Genomic DNA, 23,980 nt, shown 5'->3' with positions numbered 1-23,980 from the left:
CCACCTGCTTCCAGTAAATGAACCTGGGAACTCAAGGACCTTTTCTGCAGTCAGCTTAATTGCTGCCAACTATTGTATCTGGCCGATTAAAGGGAAAATGAATCAACTAAAGTAAAATCCTACCAAACAAACTATATTTTCCCATTTACTCACAATGGATACATTTCACTTGGCATTTCTTCTTTAAAAAGGAAAGTCACAGAATACAGCATTCACTGTATGACTATCAGAGCCAGGACATTGAATGCAGTAACATTCTGGTTAGTTCAGTCTGTTTATTGAGTATCTTTAAAGCTCCTGAATATGAAGTTAATGGATCCAAAATCCCACATTGCAGTAACATTTGTTATCATCTCAAAGTAAATTAACAAACTTGAATTGGTTCAAACTCACATCACTTGTTGCATCATTCTCTGATTCATGTATCTCATTAAAACTGAGTGGGCCCTTTATACATGGTGAACACTGGTGTCGTGTAACAGTGAATTTTTGCTTATTTTTATGAGTTAACTGCCCCTGTCAGAGCTATCAGTGAGCAGAGAAATGTGCTGTTTATAACCTACATTCGTGGTAATGATTATTGTAATACTCTCTAATTTAACCAAACACTCCTGATGTCCCCAGACAGTTACCTGCAATGGTTTAGATGTTGAGGATTTTTAAAAAAAAACGGAAGGACTGTCCTGTTCTGGTTCATTAGATGCTCTTTCAAAAGTTTACCTAGGCGTTATATATCACTGCCAACTCACTTTTTGTTTCTCAGGCACACAGCTTTCCTTTACTATGCATTTTAGGGTCGGAGCAATTTGAAAAAAAAGATGCAAGGAGAGACATTCTGCAGTGTAAGGAGGTGCTTCTAATCTCCGGGTCCAAGCTGTTTAGTGACATCCACTCACATTCCGAACATAATCACTTTAGACCTGCTCCATATTAGGTTGCCTAAATGGAATTTAGAAACGCAGATTAGAAATGGGATGTTATTTTGTAAAGTGAGAGAGACTTTGAGTGACAGCAAAAATAAAGTCACTCATTTTGTTGGTTAATAATATGATTGAAGTTCTTTTTAGCTTTATCTGCTTGTGGTGGAATGTAGAATTAAAGGGAGTTAACTTCTAATTGAATATTCTGAATATAATCACTTTGGACACGCTCTGTATTCAGTTGCCTAAATTGAATTTTGAAATGTTTAGTATGAATTACATGTTATTTTGTAGTGGGACAGAGACTGGCAGTGTCCTGGGAAATAAAAGCTCAATTGTTTTACTAGCTAGGAATACGTTTGAACTTTGATTTTAGTTTTATCTGCTTGTGAATGAATGTAGAAATAAAGGGAGCTAACTTTCGAATGAATTTTTTAAAAACAAAATACTTGCAACTATCATGTGAAACAGACCTGAAGCTACTCAATTTTACTTCCACCATTTAAAAAAAACACTCCCAAAGAAGCTATTCAGCAAAATAAATATCCCAAGATGTGTATATATCCATGTTTAAGCGTAACCTGGTAAATACATGAGCCCATGTGTTGGGGCTGTGCAAGCTGAGACCAGGATCCAGTCTCAGCCTCCAGCAGGAAACCAACAGGCGGAAGCTGTAAGCCTGCCCTTTCCGATGGCCATATAAATCCTAGGCACTGGACCGTAATTCAACACTCCGGGATCGGCTTTGTTTAGAAAGATCTTGACAGAACCGCTTCCCAGAAGTTATCAGAATGATTGTGTCGACAATTTTTCTCAGTTTATTACTGACTTTCTTATCATGTGAGTGTTTTTTTGTTTAAGTCTGTCTTTGTTACTGTCTCAATGTTAGTCCACCTCAGGAATGTAAAAGACTCAGGCGTCATTTCATCTGCATTAATGCTCATGGTTTATTTCTTGTCTTTTTTAAAGGTGTCCAGTCAGAGGTTGTTTTGACCCAGCCAGAGGCAGAGACTGGCCGTCCCGAAGGCAGCCTGAAACTGACCTGTAAAACCAGCGGGTTCGATCTCAGCAGCTACTGGATGAGCTGGGTCCGCCAGGTTCCCGGCCAGGGTCTGGAGTGGCTGCTTGAGTACAAGAATCCATCCAGCAATAACTATGCACCAGCGATTAAGGGTCGATTTACTGCGTCCAAAGACACTTCAAACATTTTCTCGTTGGACATGACTAACCTGAAGATCGAAGACACCGCCATCTATTACTGTGCAAGATACCACAGCGAGAGGAACCAGGGCTGGACCCATTCAAAAACAGCTCGAGGGAACATTTTGTCAATTCCATCATAAACTGATGGTCAGTTTGAGTTTTAAATGCAATTATACCAACTGCGATCTGAAGCAGACCTCAGGCTGCCTCTTACAAAGCTATCAAAGAGGAAATGTACCATTTAAACTAGCAAACTGGTGACACAATGGGACAATGTTTTAGACATGTCATATGTACTGCTAACACTTCCATCAATTAAATGCTCGGACAAAATATATCTGACAGCTCAGGAAATCACTGCTAATTGTTATGTCAACTATGGCATTCATTCTAAACATAATCAGTACTAAATGGCTCTTTCAAATGATAATTGAGACCTAGAGTAAAGAACAGAGAATGAGTGTACTGGTCTACATCATTGTGATACTACAGTGGGTCACAGTGTTGTGCACAGCGACATCCTCATACAATAACCACTGACAAGGATTTATCTCAAATTGGTGATTTCTACCGTGGCAGGAGCGTGAAATAATGTGAGATGCAATTTAAACACAATCCAGTCGGGCTAGTTTGTACAAATGTATAATTATTTTCTACCTTCTTCGTGTTGATTGTCAAGTTAAATGCAGACCAAACCTGGAAAAGTATTCCAAGCTTTCAAAATGCAATGAATAGTAAAAGCTGAAATAACACACCAAATCATTTTTAGAGGAGTCTGAATCACTGCTTTCTAGGAAGTGAAGAAATTATTTGCATTTTACAGTTTACAGTCTGTCATAGTATTTGACACAACGTGTCTCACAGTGATATAGCTGGAGTGACACTGCAATTATGATCAATACAAAAACCTATTCAGCCTCCATTGTTTGAAACTAGTCAGTGATTACTTCTACAAACCGTCTTAACTTGCAGTGCAGTATTAGTTCTGTGGGGTTTTATGCCAGTATCACTATTTAATTTGTAAAAGGGTTGGGTAATTATTGATACACCAGTTGGGGATTTTGAGAATCAGCTCATGTGTTACTCTGTGAAGTATAAAACAGTATTAAAATTTATCAAGAATGATCAGAATTCACTAGCGCAATTATGTGATGAAGATTTATCGTGACTTTGTTTTGCCTGTGGTTCTGAAAATTTAAAATGATGGTAGATTTTTGAATTGTTTTATGCAGAGCTAGTTATTGTGCGACCCAGTCCAGAGAATGTAACACTGTGACTATCTTGATTACTGGGGCCAAGGGACCATGGTGACAGTGACTTCAGGTAAGAACTTTGAACTTTCTTAGTGGCTTTTTAAAAACTTTCTATTCATGTGACTAATTTCTGAATTAAATGAAGCTCAGATTCTGTGCTGAGTTTGGTTTGGTTCGGATTGATTTTTGTTCAGACTGATTATAGACTTCAGTTAATGCTTAGCAAATAGTTAAAATGGTGATGATGGAGTCAGTTGCTCGGTGTATCTCTTTTTTTTGATCAGATGGGCATTCTATGTGGCTGGGTTACTTGAAACACCTAATGTCTCTTAATCAGTCAGCTATAAATAATGTTTAATGCCAGTGACACCCTGACTGTGAGTTTTATTATCAACAACAAACGCTAAGAATTCAAAGATGTTCAAGATATTACCAAACATGACTAAAATATGCTAAAATATCATTATTCATTTCCTGAATATATGCTCTTACCATGATTACATTTTCTCATTTATTTTGTGAATTTTGTTGATGACAAGCCGGTTAGAAACTGTCATAAAAGTTTCTTGCAGTGCTATATTGCATTCTGTTGATTAGATTCTGAGTTTGTTTTACTTGATTCTGTTGAATTGAGTTGATTGGATTTTGGCTTTGTTTTTACTTGATTTTGTTGAATTGTGTTGATTGGCTTTTGGAATTGTTTTATTTGATTCTGTTGAACTGAATTGGTTGGATTCTGATGAAGTTTCATTCAAATCTTTTGTTTTGAGTTGATTGGATTCTGATTTTATTTTCCTTGATTCTGTTGAATTGAGTTGATTGGATTCTTATTCAGTTTGTGAAATTGATCTGCGTTTTCATGCTTTCTGAATTGGTGTTTTCTTTCTGGTGAGGAGATTGACTCTCTGGAATACTTTTCATTACCAATATTTGTGAAGTTCTTTTGTTTTTCATGAATCATTTCTGCATTTGTTAAACTTATATGACACATTTTTCTCTGCTTGATTGAAAACATTACATCCATTTGTAACGGTCTGAAAAACAACTTAAGGCAGAAACCCGGAAGTGTGAGAAATGAAAAAAAACGAGTTTTTAATGCGTTGACTTTTTTAAAAAACTCCGTTCTAATTGTAAACGAACTGAATTTTGTTTTGAGTAGCCTCATTCAAAATAAAATTTGGGACTAAAATCTGAAACTGCAGAATTGATCAGATTACGTAATTGAAACTAACTTAAAATTATAATGTGGTAATATTTGTCCATTCAGTAATTTTGCTTTGACCCTGAAGTGATTAATCAATATATGCCTTCAACCCCACTCTACTGTGCACTGCACAAGATTGTCATGATCAGGAAGGGTGTGCAGGTTGGAAATAAATTGAACTATTGCCAGAAACGTTACAGTTTTAAGTGTTAAGTCCCCTCACCAACAAGGTTGCTGTTATGACTTGTTATTTCTATTCAATTTAATCATTAGTTTGCTTGATTCTGAGTAGCTTTGTTAGACTTCAATTTGTTTTTTTTGTGAGGTTACATCATGTTCTTGGTTCTGTTGAAAATGTTTGCAGAGCTAGTTCTGCTGCAAACACACCGTGTTGTGATCTGGTGATCGTTGATCTGTTGAGGAGGGACTGTGCTTGGGTAACATTAAATGTGTTATATTTGGGAAACTGTTTCTGGTTTCTACATTGTTTTTGCAATGTTAACACGGTTGGTGACAGTGAACTGCTCTTTCCTCATTCAATACAGTCAGCATGCGAGTTAAAATTTCATAAAGTCTATTATAAAGTGAAAGGCAAATCGCAAAGGTTTTAGAAATGAAGGGAAAACAGATACCTTCAGGTGCTATTTTTACTTAAAATAAATAATTAAGGATTAATCTAATCCATGCTTTACAATCCAAATTCAAAACTCAACTATCTAGTTAAATCACAAGGTCTGTCTTTAAACAGTTTACAAGTCATAGAGAAATATAAATAGAATTTCAAAAGTCTAATGTTCTAATAGTTCTTGCTCTTGAGCAAAAATGCCATGACTGTGCTATAATTGATCAAGAAACACCTTTCAATTCCGCTGTACACGACATACATATTTTTCTGGCTGGAAAAGATCATTGGCAAAGACCATTTGGAAATTCTGCTCAAATCTATGAAGAACAGATCAGGTTCACTGCTTTGATCAGTTTCACACATAACTTGAGTTAATTAATTGTTATGTCCCTGATTAAAATGGATTTGCAGGATAAAAATAAAACATTAACTGAATTATTTAACCTGCACAGTACTTTAGGTGTTCCCAATCTGTGCATTTTAAATAAATAATTACATTTTACAACAAAATATCAACTGAAGAGTCATTCTTTCGGAAACAACTGCTATAGTGAGTTATGTGACCAAGGCCAAATTTCGAATTAATTAAAGTAATCCACTCATGAACTCGCAGGGCAGCATGGTGGCTCAGTGATTGGCATTGCTGCCTCACAGCACCAGGGTCCCAAATTTGATTCCACCCTCGGGTGACTGCCTGTGTGGAGTTTGCACATCCTCCCTGTGTCTGCGTGGGTTTCCTTCGGGTGCTCTGGTTTCCTACCACAGTCTAAAAGAAGTGCAGGTCAGGTGATTGTGCAATTGAGCACAGCCATAGTGTTCAGGGATGTGTATGTTAGGGTGCATTAGTCAGGGGCAAATATAAATTAGGGGGAATGGGTCTGGGTGGGCTAATTACTGAACAGAGGGTCAGTGTGGAATTGTTGGGCCAAATGGCCTGTTTCCATACTGTAGGAACTCTCCTCTTAAACCATGGGGGAACTTGCTGCAAACGCAGAGAATTCATTTTACATTGATGTGTTCAGGCGGATGCAGAGTTCACAAATTTGCAGAAGACATGAACTAGAGGATAACAGAGCACATTGTTTATTCAGACACTGAAAATAGAGTACTATTTATTTTAATTAATATACTTGACCAATTTATTGCAATGTAGCGATCGGAAGGAATCTACTCACATCAGTTCAGTGTGACAATCATTTAGATTAGATTTCCTGCAGTATGTATCGGGCCATTTGGCCCAACAAGTCCACACTGACCCTCTGAAGAGTAACCCACCCAGACCCATTCCCCTACCCTATATTTACCCCTGACTAATGCACCTAACACTATAGACAATATAGCATGACCAGTTCACCTGACTTGCACAACTTTGGATTGTGGGAGGAAATCCACACAGACACAGGGGAGATTGTATAAACTCCACATAGGCAGTCACCCGAGGCTGGAACCGAGCCTGGGTATCTGGATCTGTGAGGCAGCAGTGCCACATTTACTTAGACATCCGTTAAAGTGGGCAACTCCAGACAGAAGCATGTTTTCAATTCACACCTTTTTAAACATTTTAGTTCATTAAAAGTAGTTAACAAGAAAATAACCTTGCCCTAACTCCTTCAACAGAAATGCTTTCCACACTGGAATGCAGTATTGTTTATGCAGTGCATGCAAAATCTCCACAGTTTGAGGAATATTTTAAGAATATGTAAAAATAATTTAGAGAATAACCCATTTCCTCCAGATCTGTGCTTTAATTGGCGATATTTCCCACCTCAATAATTTTGTTAAATGCAATGACTTATTAAGTTTATTAACTCAGTGGTTATTTATGTTCATTGTGAACACATTCTCATTCACATTAATCCACTGGTTAGTTCTTCTGATGAATATTCAATTACAGTGAATATATTTGACGTGAGGAGTTGAGCAATGTATCCTCTAGGATTAAGTCTGTTGTACAGTTTGTTTCAGTGCTATCTCTGACTAACTTGTCAACGGTCCTGACCATTTGTAAATTGTCCAGTTGGGATACCTGAATCTCAGACAGTTCAGTTTCATCTCGTGCTTCAAAACCACTTTGATCTGCCAGAAATACAATAGGTGCCTCAGAATTGAGAGCCCTGACTAAGTTGTTCCAATCAGAACAAACGTTTCAGGAACAAAAGGCAGATAGCAAGAGTTTTGAAATTGGTTGTTGGCAACAAGAGATATTTGATTGAGCGAGGCAGAGGGAAATATGCTGCATATTTTCTTTGTGCCTCAGTTATGCAGGAGATGTTTCGTGGCACAATGTAGAATCAGAATTTTTTTTTGCATCTTATTATTTGAAAACCTATTATCAGATTTTAATGTCACTGGCAATGGTCATATTACACTTCAAAACATTTTAATCTTTTTCAAACTCAGTAGACCATCTGGTGCAGCAACAACCACAGGGGAAAGAGGAAGGGAGTTCGAAGTTGAAATCTAGTGACAGTGAATTGATGGCAATGCAATTCCTAGTTTTATTCCTCTGTAGTTCCCATAGAGTTTGAACAATTTGGAGCTGCTGTCAAAGTATTCTTGGATAAATGTTGAAATGTTACTTTCATTGTACAAACATTCTGGAACAATCCCTGGTTGTTGGAAGGTGTTAATAACTAACATGGTTTATGTACTGTCAAACAGGTGGGCTATGTTCTCCGTGATAGTGTCGAGCTCATTGTGTTCAGGTCTGTTGTGAAGTTATAGTAGGGTCCCTGATTCTGTGCCAGGTGGCCTGTGTTCACTTACAACCTGTTAGAGAGGTATGTAACACCATCTCTTATCAGGTTACTTCAATGCAAGAAAGCAGATTGAGATGTTTGGGTGTTTGTTGGAATTCCACTCACAGAGGCCAGTGAAATCTATTCAGTCGCTGTTCTTACTTGTGTCTCTTAGATATTAAACAGAATTTTGGTGGTTAGCAGCTTTTTCCAGATCAATATTTGTTCACAAGCTTTTGGGCATCGCTAGATGGGGTTAATGGAGTAAGTGCTCAAAGAAATCCCAGCTTTTGACTTGCTGTTCTAACAATATCATTTATAACTAATCCAGAATGAATCATTTCAAAGCATATTTGATGAGATTATGCTGAGACTGTTTTACTTTATATTAAACCAGTGCTGTAGCTGAATTTGATAGTTCAGTACGGTGAGTGTTCTGCTGAATCCAACACTTGCAGCAGATGGTGATAGCTTTTCAGTTGGTCTTCCATTGCTATCTCAGACCATCCAGTATCTCTGCTAAGAATTCTGTTTCCAACAGGAGTCAAGCCAACGTAATCACTGTTTATCTCAACAGATGTGAGCTCTTGTGTCAAAAACATGAAAACAATTTGGTGAAGAGGGGGTCTTTGGATGCGAAAGGTTAACCTTGCCTTCTCTCCACAGGAGCTGCTAGACCTGCTGAGTTTCTTCAGAAGTTTCTGTCTTTATTTTGGTTTTCTAGCATTTAAAGTTTGTTGTTTCATCGAAAAAAGTTCTGTTCAATTGAACAAGTTCTTCAGAGAAAAGATGCATTTGAACAAATTGCGAATGTTCAGAGATATTATTGAATTTGAGTGCCCCGATCTCGAGCTGTAGTTTCACAAGAAACTATTATGAAGTAACAACACACTGCAGAGTGCAGTGGCTGCTGTAATTGGGTGGAAGTTATTTTGATCACTCAAATAGAGAATGTCAATGATCCCGTTCCAAATAATCAACAGAAGTTTTTTTAAAAGCATGTGTGAAACAATTAATTTGTTGAAATATTTTAATGAGAAGTATTCACAGCCAGTGCAAGCTTAATGAATGACACAATGATAGGAAGGTAGGAACAAGAGGAGGGCACTCAGCCCCTCGAGCTGTTCCACCACTTACTTAGATCATGGTGCATCTGTGAGCTCAATCCCCAGGTCTCCCTTTGGCTAAAACTCTTTAACACCTTTGTTTAACAAGCAAAAACTATCCCAGATTTACTGATTCGACTGCCCATAACAAAGGGAGACACCATTTCTGAAAGACATTCCTGTGAGTACTGTGACACAATGAGGCTGGAATTAATTGCTCATGAAAGTAAGCTTTAAATCTCTGACAATTTCCAATGGAAACATCCCAATCATCATATTTCATTAATTTAACACTATACTTCCCTGGAATCAAGAAATATAATGTGTGATTGCCTTGCTAAAAATGAGGAGAAAGTGAGGACTGGAGATCAGAGCTGAAAATGTGTTGCTGGAAACGCGCAGCAGGTCAGGCAGCATCCAAGGAGCAGGAGAATCGATGTTTCGGGCATGAGCCCTTCTTCAGGAAGGGCTCCTTGGATGCTGCCTGCTCCTTGGATGCTGCCTGACCTGCTGCGCTTTTCCAGCAACACATTTTCAGCAGTTGCTAAAAATGAGGGAAGCTTCATTCCTATTATATGATTAAGCAATACCTCTGTTCATTTAGTGAAAACACAGTCAAATCACACAAAAAGAAAGCCATGATTTGGAGATGCCGGTGTTGGACTGGGGTGTACAAAGTTAAAAATCACACAACACCAGGTTATAGTCCAACAGGTTTAATTGGAAGCACACTAGCTTTCGGAGCGACGCTCCTTTGTCAGGTGATATTGGAGTGTCGCTCCGAAAGGTAGTTTGCTTCCAATTAAACCTGTTGGACTATAACCTGGTGTAGTGTGATTTTTAACAAAGGAAACCATGTCTTCTTGTGTAGACACACAAGTGCCTCAAATAATTTTCAATTCGTCCAGTGGTTGTTTGAATCTCGAGACAGGTGTGGAAGTGTCAGACTTTTTATATCGCCTTGAGAAACCAGTTGTCATCAGTCTATTTGAATTGCTGAAGTTTGTGTGGTATTAGCACATTCACAGCGCTGTTAGGAAGTGAGTCCCATGGCTGTGATTGAGGAAGAGGAAATGGACAGGAAAATAGTTTAGAGTCATTTTGAAGTCTGATTTGGAGGAAAGCTTTACATGCATGTGTGCCCTTATCCTCAAGGATCACAATTTTGGAACATGCTGCCGAAGGGACATGTCAGCATGCAAAATGGAAGCTGAAGAAGGCATCTCGGCCTCTCTAGAAGGCTATTCCATTCATGGGATCATCATTAATCTTGCTGCTCACCAGTCTTCCCAACACTCGATAACATTGAACCTGACTGTTTCCTGTTCAACAAAAGAATGGTGAATTCTTTTGGAATTCTCCACCACAGAAATTCATAGATTCAAGACTCATCGATTCTTGAAAGCGTTGTCTCAAGTACCTAGTGTGTTGAAGGTGTTTGGCACATGTATCTTCATTGGTCAGAGCACTGAGTGCAGGAGTTAGGGCTTCATGTTGTAACTGTCCAAAACATTGGAATGAACTGCCAGAGGAAGCGGTAAGTGCAGAGATCGGTCCCACATTGAGAAGACATTTGAACAGCTACAGGAACTGGATCGGTCTGGATGGATATGGGGCAAAGGCAGGCAAGTGGAATGAGTTTAATTTGGGAACTCTGGTCAGCATGGATGGGCTGGACCAAAGGAACTGTTTCTGTGCTGTACGACTTTATGACTCACTGACTTTATGGTGGAGGAGGCTTAAAGTTGGAAGGTGGTGAGCAAGTGAGGGGCTAGATTGGGCATGTGGGAGAGTTTGGGCTGGTAGGCTGGTTGGCTGGCTGCTGGGTAAGCTTGCGTGCACTCTGTCTGGCAAAAGGTGGCATCAAGGTAAATGGTAATGGTCACAGGATAATTTGGTCGAATTGTGCTTGGTAGGTGAGGGGTAGTTTGAGCTGAAATGCAGGAGGTCTGTCTTTGCCAGGCTGGTTTATGGAGAGGTGGGCAGTATGCCAGGCTGGTTAGTGTAGAGGTGGGCAGAGTGCCAGGATGTTTCGGGGGTGGAAGGTCACTGGAATGAAGTGACAGGTGGACATGTTGTCAAAATGCAAAGCTCGGAGTCTGGCAAAATGGTAGGTTGTAAAGCACAGATGCCAGCGGAGCTAGGATGCAATGTGCACAGGTTGTCTTGGGTAAGATGAGAGGTCAGTGATCAAGGGCTGAGGTCATGTCTTGGGTAGTGGGCTTTTGTCAGAGGTTGTGAAAATGATGGTGCCAGGTCCAGTCAGGGCCAGATTCGCCATGGGCCAGGTGCAGGGTGGCAGGAGTGTAAATGACTGAAAGGAATTGAGATCATATGTCCATCTGGAATATAGAATATAGAACATTACAGTGCAGTACAGGCCCTTCAAGCCCTCAATGTTGCGCTGACCTGTGGAACCAATCTGAAGCCTATCTATCCTACACTATTCCATTTTCATCCATATGTTTATCCAATGATCTTTTAAATGCCCTTAAAGTTGGCGAGTGTACTATTGTTGCAGGCAGTGTGTTCCATGGCCCTACTACTCTCTGAGTAAAGAAACAACCTCTGACATCTATGCCCTCTCCTGCTAGCCATCACTATTCAAGGAAAATGACTTTCACTGACCACCCTCTGTTTATCTTTTATGTCTCAATTAAGTCACCTCTCAACCTTCTTCTCTCAAACAAAAACAGCTTCAAGACCCTCATCCTTTCCTCATTAAACCTTCCCGCCATACCAAACAACATCCTGGAAAACCTCCTCTGAACTCTTCCAAAGCTTCCACATTCTCTCTATAATGTGGTGACCAGAACAGTACACAATACTCCAAGTGCAGCCACACCAGAGTTTTGTACAGCTGCAACCTAACCTCATGGTTCTGAAACTCAGTCCCTCTATCGATGAAAGCCAGCACAAAGTATGCCTTCTTAACAACTCTATCAAACTGGCTGGCAACTTTTAGGGATCTATGTACATGGGCACCGAGATCTCTCTACTCAGCTACACTACCAATATGGATTGCCTTGGATGTGTTTTGTGTGATAGGGCTTGTGTGTTCTGGGCATGAATGGGTGTATAGCAGGGTAGGGTTTGCCAATGTGAGTGGAAATTTAGGTCTAGGCAGAGTAAGTGCAGTGGTTAGTCTGAGAGATGAGGTTTGGTGGTGAACTGCGTATCAATTTGATAGTTATTAAAGTTAAAGATTACTTGTTCATTTCTCAAATCATATTTCCGTAAATACTCAGCTGTAACAGTCCAAAGTCTCTGAACCTTAATGGTTCTCCATTTTTCAGAGGCCTCCAGAATTCAGATCATTGTAAATGAGATGTTTCAACTTCCAGCCAATTGGCCTGAGTTCAGCCGTGACAGCCATCCTCCCCGTCCCAGTGCTCAGCTCCTGCCTGTGCTGCTGCTGCTGCTGCTGCTGCTGCTGCTGCTGCTGCAGTGACCTTCCTCCCAGAGAGAACATTCTGCCTTGCAGTGATAAGTGAGGAAGGCTCACTGGACCTGATTTCCAAGTATGGGGACGGCAAACACGAGGGGACACAACTTTAAAGTGAGGGGAGATAGGTATAAGACAGATGGCAGAGGTAGTTTCTTTACTGATTGTGTAGTAAGGGTAGGGAATGCTTTGCCTGCAACGGGCGTAGATTCGCCAAGTTTAAGTACATTTAAGTTTTCATTGGACAGGCATATGGACGTACATGGAATAGTGTAGGTGGGATGGGCTTCATATTAGTATGTCAGAGCAGCGCAACATGGAGGGTCAAAAGGCCTGTACTGCGCTGTACTGTTCTATGTTCTATGATTCACTCTGATTTCTCTCCGGGGGTACTGCCAGCTGTTGGGTATTTCCAGCAGCAGGGTACCTAGTAGGGCGGCACGCTGGTTCCGTGGTTAGCGCTGCTGCCTCACAGTGCTAGGGACTCGGGTTCCATTCCAGGCTCGGGTGACTGTCTGTGTGGAGTTGGCACTTCCTCCCCATATCTGTCTGCATTTTCTTCCACAGTCCAAAGATGTACAAGCTGGGGGAATTGCAAATATTGTGTTCAGTGATTGGGAGGTTAGGTGCATTAGTCAGAGTTAACTGTAGCATAATAGGGTAGGGGAATGGGTCTGGATGTGTTTCTTTTCAGAGGGTGGGTGTGGACTTGTTGGGCCAAATGGCCTGTTTGCACACACTGTAGAATTTCGATGAATCTGCATTTCCTTGGTTTGTATTTTGTGAAACTTCTCTGCTCTTCACAGCAATCCAATGAAAGTGTCAGTTGGTGAGATCTTCAAACAGTTCCTGGGGTGGGATCAGGATGTTCTTCTTCCTAAATGATATGGCAATGGTCAAGGTCAAGGGCATGTTTCTAAAGAGGGAACCAATGATCATGATCAGCAACTGGTAGGAAACAACAATAAACTCCAGTTATGCTGTAGACTTCAGCGGGAGCATACTGGCAAACGTTTCCAGCTGAGGATACATTTGAGTAACTGATAAGGTCAAATTAACAGAAACTAACATGCTCAATTGGTCATTCTATTGTAGAGACACCATCTCCCCCCACGCTATATGGCCTGGTCTCCTCCTGTGAGGAGCACAACACCGATTTGACAATCTTTGGCTGTTTGGTGATGGACTATTCTCCTGACGTCACCAAGGTAACCTGGAAGAAAGGTGGGGAGCTAATCACAGATGGATTGAAGACTTACCCATCAGTGAGAAACAAGAAGGGAACCTACACCCTGAGCAGCCAGTTAACCCTGCCTGGGTCAGCGGTAGATTGCCCCAGCAAAATCTACTGTGAGGTTGACCACAGCGGGTCACACTCACACAAGAGCAAAGAAATGCCATGTGGTACGTATTGTGGGAACTGAGATAAACAGAGCATCTGGGATTAATATGAATAAGGCATTATTTATAACCATTTTCACAGAATCACCTTATACAGCACAGGAAAAAGGCCCTTTGATCCATCCAGTTTACGCCTATCAATAATAGCCACCTAACTATTCCAGTCTCATGTGCCAGCACATGATCCATTGCCTTGTGTGACTTGCCCTTGCAAGGATGCATCTCAATACTTCATACTTATTATGAGGGGCTCAGTTTCTACATGACTTATAGGTGCTGAGCTCCAGGCTAACACCACCCTCTGTTTGATTTTGTTTTCCCCTGAGATCCACTTGGAACCTCCTGGCCTTACCTTCACCCTGTGCCCCTGAGGCATTGATCTCTCCATCAAGGGGAAAGGTTTCATCCAGTTTACCCAGTCTATGCCTAAAATAATTCTAGACATCATGATAATCTTCTCCCTAATTCTCCTCTGCTCCATGGAAAACCCCTGTCTATCTCATCTAGTTTCATAACTAAAACCCTCCAACCCAGGCAAGATCCTGGCAAATCTAATCAATACTGCCTTCAGTGTAATCACATTCCTTCGATAACATGCACACAACGCTTCAGTATGGCCTAACCAGTGTTCTATTAAGTTCCAGTATTATCTCCCTGTTCTTCATTGTCAATGTCTAGGCTAATAAAAGCAAATATCCTCCCACCTTCTTAGTCTCTTTATCCAGACGACACAGTACTATAGGGGATCGGTGGGTACATGCACCAAAGATCCTCAGGCCTTTCTAGGGTTCCACCATTCAAAATGTCATACCTCACAGATTCTTCTGCCGAATTCCATCACCTTACATTTATCCAGAATAATTTCCATTTGCAACTTCTCATCACATACAACCAACCCTTTTATATCCTCCTGCAATCTAAAGCCATAATGCTCATGACTTACCAACATGACAGTTTTCATTTCATCTGTGAATTCACTGGTTAATCCTCCTAAATTTGAGTCTCAATCATTGGTATGTAAGAGAAATAGCAAGGAAATCAACACCAATCCCTACAGAACACCAGGAGACATAGATTTCCAGTCACGCAGACACCCGATGACTATTATCCCCTGCTCCCATCACTCAGCCAGTTCGAGATCCAATCTGTCAAAATAACTCGGATCCCATTGGCTCTGATTATTGCTATCATCTGGACATCGAGTTATCTCTCTGAAAACTACTATCAAATTGTTACACATGACTTTCTCTCAACAAAACCGTGCTGAAAATTGTTGATTTATCTTCCAAATGAAGACTAATTTCACTTTTCAATAGTTTCCCTACCACTGAGACTAGCTTGACAGATCTGTGTTTTCATTATTTATCCCTTCCTTTGTCCTGCGTAACAGTGCAACATTGGCTGATCTACACTCACTTGGCACAACTGCTGTGGCCAGACAGTAATTCTAAATTATTGTCAGCGACCCAACTATTTCATCCTTTGCATCACTCAACCGCTTGGTATACTCTTCATCTGCCCTGGAAATATAACCACTTTTCATTCAGCAAGACAACACAGAACATCACGTCATGTGTCCTAATTTCTGAAAGTACATCACAACACCCCTCCATGATTTCTGTCCCCACATTGTCCGTCTTACTAGTGAACACCGAAGCAACACATTCGTTTTGACCACAACCTAAATTTGTGGGCGGCATGGTGGCACAGTGGTTAGCACTGCTGCCTCACAGCGCCTGAGACCCGGGTTCAATTCCCGACTCAGGCGACTGACTGTGTGGAGTTTGCACGTTCTCGCCGTGTCTGCGTGGGTTTCTTCCGGGTTCTCCGGTTTCCTCCCACTGTCCAAAGATGTGCGGGTCAGGTGAATTGGCCATGCTAAATTGCCCGTAGTGTTAGGTAAGGGGTAAATGTAGGGGTATGGGTGGGTTGCGCTTTGGCGGGTCGGTGTGGACTTGTTGGGCCGAAGGGCCTGTTTCCACACTGTAAGTCTAATCTAATCTAATCTAATCCTCCGACTCCACTCCAATAATAACACTTAATGGGCATTACTGTTTCCCAAATCATTCTTTTATTATGAATGAACCTGTAACTTTTAAAAATATTTTCCTTTATTTTGACTGCTATTATTTTCTCATGGTCCCATTTGCTCTTCTAATTCCTTTGTCTTTCAAACTCCCCCTTGCATGTTCTGTACTCCATACTAATTTCTATTGTTCTGAGATTTCAGTATAGACCGGAAGCCTCCCTTGTTTCTCTTTATCTCACCCTCCATGCCCTTTGGTGTCCAGAGCCCGCTACATTCTTGGTCCTATTCAGTGGCTTCCTGGGAAATGTCGTCCCTGTGATTTTCCTCTTTCTTAAATGTGTCACACTGCTCTGACTCAGATTTACCAATAAGTGTCAGCTTCCAGTCCACTCTGGTTAAGTCATTACCTGATCTTACTAAAATTGTCCTTCCCCTTTTCAGAACTTTGGGCCAATTTCTATTCCTTTGCAGTACAATCTGAAATCCAACTGATTTACGATCACTGTCTGCAAAGTGCACCACCATTGATGTTTTACCCACTGGGTCGACTTCATTTCCAAAAGTTAAGTCCAGGTTCACCCCTTTTTTGCAAGGTCTGGATTAAAATTCTCTGTATTAACACATACTTTGTTAAAATATTCTCCTGGGGGCATTTTCAGAATTGTGCTCCCTCTCAACTTTTGCCACAATGAATATCCACGCCTGTTCTGAGGAAGTCAAAAACCTCTTTTCTCAATCCCCTATTTAATTTACATTTCTCTGAAATTTGCCCATGTCTTTGCCCTTGGTCTTTTGGACCTATAGTAAGGTCTCTCGTGCTCTCCCAGTAGTTATGTTTGCTGTATTTTGGTTTTGAAGTACTGTCCATTTGCCTTTGTTCGAGGAGGTATCCATGATTTCATTTCTCTTTACAGCCTAAAATACTCTTGTCAGAATTGCGACTGAAGCAACATTCTGTGCCGCAAACCCCCGCCCCTATCCTTTTCCATCTTTCCGTCTCGCCTGAAGGCACTAAATCCTGGAATATTGAATAGCCACTCCTGCCCCACTCTCAATATGTCTCCATGATAGCAACCGCATCATTTCCTCATTTATGGCAGTAATTCATCTGCCTTGTTCATCAGACTCTGTCATTAAAACGATTACCATCCAACATTGCTATCTCCCTTCTGATGTTACCGGCCTATCGTTTCTATGCCTCCTTGACTCCCTTGCTGTGTCCTATAATTTTAGCCTTTCACATTGTCCTGATGATCTTTCTGTGTGGATCCCAGCTTCTCCAGCACTCTGCACAATTATGATTCTTGTATCCATTAACCACAAGAAACCTTGATATATGAGAACTGATTGTATTTGTTATGAAATTGATCAGATAATTTATGCGATGTGTTTCCTAAAGGTACAGGTCCTCTCCCACCAACTCTTCTCCTAACTGTGAGCTCCAGTGAAGAAATCGCAAGCAGCAAGTTTGCAACCATTGTCTGTTCAATCATCGATTTCCATCCGAAGTCAATCTCCGTGAGTTGGTTGAAAAATGGCCGACTCTTGGATTCTGGCTTCTTCACGTCTCCCGTGTGTGAGGCGAACGGGAACTTCTCGGTGACGAGTCGGCTGATGGTCCCTTATGGTGAATGGTACAACAGCGTAGTCTATACCTGCCAGGTCACTCATGAAGACAACATTCAAAGTAAAAACATCACCGCACTCCAGGGTAAGAGACACATACTGAGAGAGCTACAAATCACTCTGAACTCTGATGTGAATCAAACACACTAATTTATCAGGCGTAGTAAACAGCAAGGTACAGCTTCTCGTTTCCCAACATGTCACGTATCTCATTTCAGTTTGATTGTTACATTAGCATTGCTCATAATTCAACATTTTGGCAAGTCAGAAAAGCATGTTTCCTCTCTGTTGAAGATAGATATATAGACAGTGAGCTTTGTTAAATAGTTTGTTGCCTGACCTTGCTGGGAGAGGCATTCAGAGTGCTGAATCCTTGCCTGGTAGTGGCTTCAAGGATAAGTTTGGGGGTGGAGGGGGGATATTGGAGAGATATCTAATTGAAACATAAAAAATACTGAGAGACTGAGGTCGAGTGAACGTGGAATAGATGTTTTGACTGGGAGGCGAGACTAGGACCCAAGGGCACAGTCTCAGGGTCAAAGGGGCACCGTTTAGAACTGAGATGGGGAGGAATTTCTTCAGCCAGAGGGTGATGAATCTGTGGAACTTGTTGCTGCAGAGGGCTGTGGAGACCAGGCCATTGTGTATATTCAAGCCAGAGATAGTTCGGCTCTTGGTTAGTGTGGGGAGAAGACAGTAGAATGGCTTTAGCCCGAAACGTCGATTTTCCTGCTCGTTGGATGCTGCCTGACCTGCTGTGCTTTTCCAGCATCATTCTGATCTCACTGAGCTTCTTTAAGATGCTCTCTGTAAGTAGTGGATGAGTGAGGAGAATAAATTCTGGTAAGAATGCTACAATAGGGATGAATGAACAAGGAACTCGAGACAGGCTGATTTAGCCTGGTTTGGGGTGGTGATGTTTACACAGTGGGTAGTGGATGTCTTTAAAATTAGTGTACATTTCCATCGCGTTTGTAGATTAATTTAAGATGCTTTTGTTTGTTTTTTTTCTCCCCTGCTCTATGAAGAAATTTTAAAAATGCAGCTTGGTAAATAAAGTGAAAGTACAGACCAGTCATGAACGAACTGAATGGAGGGAAAGACCTAAGGAGATGGGTGTCCTTCTCGATATCCAATGCTGTACTCAGTGTCTTGTTTTCAGATCTACTCCAAACTCAGCCCACGAGGAACAATGACATAAATTAGAGAATGACATCACACCAATAACGCAAAGTATTTTTGATCACGTTAAATATAATGAACAGAATTTCCATGGATATTCACCGCTCCTGTAACACTTTAGAACTCTGCAAAGAGAATAATTATTATTTATTATAATTTGTCCGAAATTTGGGCTGTGATTTGGCAGTCAGCGTGACCAGCAGCACTTGCACCTAAGGGTTATGAACACGGAATTGAGCTCATTATATTCTGATTACTCTTGTCACAAGTATCAAGAGATGGTCTTAAGTGAGAGACAAACTCTGAAAGAAAGGTAATTCCATGGGTTACATAATGGTACCTTCGATGATTTTACTTTTTTCACAGGTGTCACTTGTTACAAAGCCAGTGTTCTTTAGGAATAATGACACAGGGTATGTCATAGGTAATCACAAATGCTTTCACAAATCAAAATACATCAACAATAGTAAGCATCGTTTCAGCAATGGTTGGAGTTGCCATTTTGAAGGTGGTGTCTTCACCCTGTGAAGAAGTAATCTGAAGATTGGGTGTTTGTATTATAAAGGGGCATTTTTCATTGACTTTGATTTTTGTTTCATAGAAGATACCGAGTGCCACCCTAACACCGTTAAAATCCTCCCACCGCCAGTAGAACAAGTCTTACTGGAGGCGACGGTGACGTTAACCTGCGTTGTGTCGAATCTTCCTTCTGGAGTAAACGTGACCTGGAAACAAGAAAAGAAGTCTCTGAAATCCGAGATTGCTGACCAGCCTGGACAGAATCCCGACAGCGTGATCAGCAAATTAGACATTTCTACTGAAGCCTGGCTGAGTGGCGTTACTTTTGAATGTGTGGTGTACCATCAGAATCTACCGACTCCGCTGAGAGACTCCATCCACAAGGAGAAAGGTGAGCGGTGAGATTAAAACACAAAGCATCCCATGTGGAATCCAGATCCAGTTACATCAATGGCAGGCTTTGATTGGTAATGAACAAACACCGTTGGGAGCATTAATGATGCATCTGAAGGCAGGATAGCTAAGTAGCTGATTAAGAAAAAGATGGACCAAAGGATATTGTATTCTGATTAAGTCAGATAAGGTGGGAAGAAACCTGGGTTGTGATGTCACCATCAGCAATGACAGTTGGACAGAATGCCCTTGTTGTGGGCTGGAAACATGGAGGCAACTTTCACATTAAACTTTACTTTTTTTACTGAACAGAATGTGTACCATACTGCTCCTTTAGAAAAGGAAAGTGAATAAATCCCAAATTAAAAATGGCATATTTTAATATTTAGTGAAATTGTGATATTGGTTCAGGATGTTTTTGGTTGATTTATATTTGTCTCAAATATTCTGCAGTGATTAATCCGCTGGAGCCATCAGTGTCGGTCCTCCTGCCACCAACAGAAGAAATCTCCGCTCAGAGGTTTCTCTCCCTCACCTGTTTAGTGAGAGGTTTCTCCCCCCGAGAGATCTTCGTCAAGTGGACAAACAATGACAAGCCGGTGAATCCCAATAACTACAAGAACACCGAGGTGATGGCGGAGAGTGACAACACTTCCTTCTTCATCTACAGCCTGTTATCCATTACAGCGGAGGAGTGGGCCAGCGGTGCTTCTTACTCCTGTGTGGTGGGACATGAAGCGATTCCATTGAAGATCATCAACAGAACAGTCGATAAATCCAGCGGTAAACCGAGTTTCGTAAACATTTCACTTGCACTGATGGACACTGTTAATTCATGTCAATAAAAATCTCAAAGTTGCATTTAATAATTCAACAGAAGTAATAAAGTTTCTTTTCCCTCCAGTTGTGAGGTAAATACTGAATTAGTTGTTTCTCACTCTGACTTACATTACATCGGTGTAGTTAAAGTGGATTATTAACAGGTCTAGGACAAGTGTCTTGTGCAGTTAATGTTCTCTGCTCAGATACACCCTGGGTCAGAGACAGAGTAAAGCTCACTCATTGCAGGATTCGGCCAAGTCCATTATCCATCCTATATCCCTCTGTGACAAAATCTGACACTGTCCATTTTATGTCAAGGATAGAGCACGAGGTTTGAACTTGGTGTTCTTGATTCCCCTGATTGGGCATTCTTACAAAATTCATGTCAGTTTTCAACTGCCACATTGCACCAAGTGGAAATGTAAATTTAAGACACTTTAAAATTAAATTTGATTGGAGCATACCAATCGTAAAGAGTGCAGAACAGTTTGAATGTAACCTTTGTTTCTGGGGAACTGCCAGGGATCTTGCGCCAGCGCATGAGTTGACAGAATGTATCTTCACTTTCACACCAAAGAGAATCGACAGATAAGTTGTCGTGGAGCAGAGGGGAGGGGAACGATGAATGGTCTGTCCTCTTGCTCCCTGTGCAGAGTTTTCATGGTCGATGTCCTCTGTAATGTAACCCAGTTACTAACAGGAACAGTCAACTTCTTGCTTACTGTCCAAAGATTGAACATTTCCATGTAAAATAATACCTTTGGAACATGTTGGACACGCTTGGCTCTGTTAACAAATGATTAAATTCGATTCCCATAATCCAAAACTGGTGTTTGCATCGTCCCGGCTTGAATTCCATAGTTTTGTCTCAGTTTTCTGGAGCACATGGGATCAATTCTGGTATTCGAATACCTGATATCATTTTGTTTCACATGCAGAACACAAGTAGACATTTTCTAATAAACACATTCAGAAATGTTATCTCTGGGGCAGTGGGGATTTGAACTCACGCCTTTTCTCTCAGAGACAGAAATTCTATCACTGCAACAGAAGAGTTGCTCATAAAACGCTTATCTCTCCACGACGATGGGAAATGTTTCCTACAACACCAAGGTCAAATCTAATTATGGGCAATCCTTAAAATTAGAACAATAAATTAGAATAATAAAAATTGCAGTCTGGTATACGAACAGATACAGAGAGATGATCGCAAATACACATGTAATGACACATATATGGGCTCTCACCTAAAGACACGTATTTATGTGCACACTCAAATGTGCATATAGATAAGATGTCACACACGCATACTCGCACAGAGCCACACATGCAAGTGGTACTTGAACACTCACCTAAGCTCATACAAAAACTCACATTCACCGAAAGAAAATTATTTGCACAAATGAACAGGGGTACTCACACATAACCATGAGAAATATAGACACACGGTAACACACAAATGGGCATGAATACATATACATTCATACAGCACAATGCGTACAGACATACACGCATGAACACACAGATACAAATTCCGAAAAATGTCCTCCCACATGTCAACTCATACAGGCACGTAAGTGCACAGAGATAAATATTAATATCATTATTTTCCCATTTTCAGAATCACAAACATACGATGACAGAGGCAGCTTAATTAGTTATTTTTAAATCACATTGATCAGCATGTATACAATGTCACACGTACACACAAATTCAGAGTCTCACATGCAGACACACAAGTGCATAGATCAACAAATAGAGGGGCGTTTATTAAATAAGGAGAATGGGCACAAGCATCAGCAAGCATCCACACACAGTAACACAAACAAGCTTCTCAGGAGATGGTTTGGGAAAGATTGCCACACAAGCAAACATCATCATATAAATATAAACATCCATCAAAACATAACATTGCATGCTAACATTTATTAAGCATAAACATGAAAATAACCTAGTTTAGGTAGGACCTGAAACAGACACATAAGTGCACATTTTAGATAGCACTAATGAAAAGTGAACACTCACAAAGACATTACAAGATAAGCATAGGCAGCAACAAAATGGCATATTAGCATGATGATGCTTACACAATGTGAAAAGACCAAAATTTCGGTGCCCAAACACACAAGCACCCCAGCAGTAAAGGAACAGGAATATGTTTATTCATGCACAGACTCCAACATGGGCAAGAGTGAAGTAAGAGACTCTCATAACCACATACACAAACATTAAAGGGAAACCAAACACACCAAGCAGTAGGTCAAATAAATTAAGGGACACATGTACAAAAACTTATTCCTAAATATACAGATCCTACAAACAAAAATGTGAAGCAATGTCCTGACTGTGATGTCACTTATATTCACGATTTGCCAAGCAATTGGTCACCAATACATAAAGGTGAGAATTACATTTGAACTTTTATTCAGTGATGGCCACAATTTTCAACTAAAGTGCTGTCACAGCCTATATTTAAAATATAATGATATAATTAAAATAATTATTCGTAATAAGCATTCCTCAAATAATAATATCCTTAAATAATAGATTAAAAGAAAAATAATTTAAAACGTTCTGACATGGACAATGACGAAAGAACATGTGCAGTTAGTATTTGTAATTTCTTGCTGAGAGTCAATAATGCACTGATGGATACAGATAAGAGTCACACTTGAGAAATACCTGACTGCTTTATGAAGATGTAATGGTCTCTAATTACATGACTTGGATGCACATAGATCGATCTGGATCAATAAACGATCTAAATGCATTCTCTCGGCTTTATATTCATAGATTCAATAGATCGCACTTGGATTGAAGACTATGAGGATGATAACAGCAACATCTGGACAACTGCTTCCACGTTCATCACCTTGTTCTTCCTGAGTATTTTCTATAGCGCTGCCGTCACTCTGGTGAAGGTGAGAATAATCACATCTTTCTCACGCCAAGCAGCCCAATCTGTTTTGTGAAATCTCTAAGTGTGCCATTGAATAAACATTAAATCTGAAAGTCCCTGATCATAAATATCTGCGTCATTGCTTTATCTCTCTTTTCCAGGTTAAGTGAATGAATTGTGGACTCCTTTGATTTTCCTGATCTGCTTATCAAGGTCTCTGAATTCCCAATCTACAATCTGTCCTGTTGCTGACTCTAACAGTGAGATCACTGCAGTTTATCAGTGTGTAACTGAGACAATTATTGATGGATTTTTGTTTTTACTTTGATATCTTTGAGATGGTTGTGGTTGGAAGAATTTGTAGCTTCCCTGTTGTTTGAAGCCCATTTGTTATGTTTTTATTTGTTCCTTACTCAGAATGGTTGCCTACCCTTTCTGATCAGCCTTTGTATTCCCTTTCTTGTGACTGTAACTGAAGTACAGAAAATTCCCACCTCACAGCGCATGTGTTCTCGTCTCAATGTGGCAACCAGCCATTATATTCACCTCTGTTAGCTTTTACATCAACTTTTTGGATAAAAATGCTTTCTGAAATGGTTAATAAATCTCGAATGA

At 40.5% G+C, this 23,980-nt stretch overlaps 1 gene segment (V, D, J or C); it reads left to right on the top strand.

The window, feature by feature from the left end:
• Nucleotides 1-1,630: 1,630 nt before the first annotated feature.
• Nucleotides 1,631-23,693, top strand: LOC132808828 (Ig heavy chain C region, membrane-bound form-like). The segment is given in 9 exon segments: nucleotides 1,631-1,760; nucleotides 1,890-2,211; nucleotides 3,403-3,446; nucleotides 13,590-13,898; nucleotides 17,324-17,635; nucleotides 19,334-19,642; nucleotides 20,098-20,427; nucleotides 23,260-23,387; nucleotides 23,527-23,693. Coding segments are annotated over 9 exon segments (1,812 nt in total).
• Nucleotides 23,694-23,980: the final 287 nt, after the last annotated feature.

The sequence above is a fragment of the Hemiscyllium ocellatum genome (assembly GCF_020745735.1).
Source record: "Hemiscyllium ocellatum isolate sHemOce1 chromosome 40 unlocalized genomic scaffold, sHemOce1.pat.X.cur. SUPER_40_unloc_3, whole genome shotgun sequence".
Taxonomy (NCBI): domain Eukaryota; kingdom Metazoa; phylum Chordata; class Chondrichthyes; order Orectolobiformes; family Hemiscylliidae; genus Hemiscyllium; species Hemiscyllium ocellatum.
This window is presented reverse-complemented; position numbering and strand designations above follow the sequence as displayed.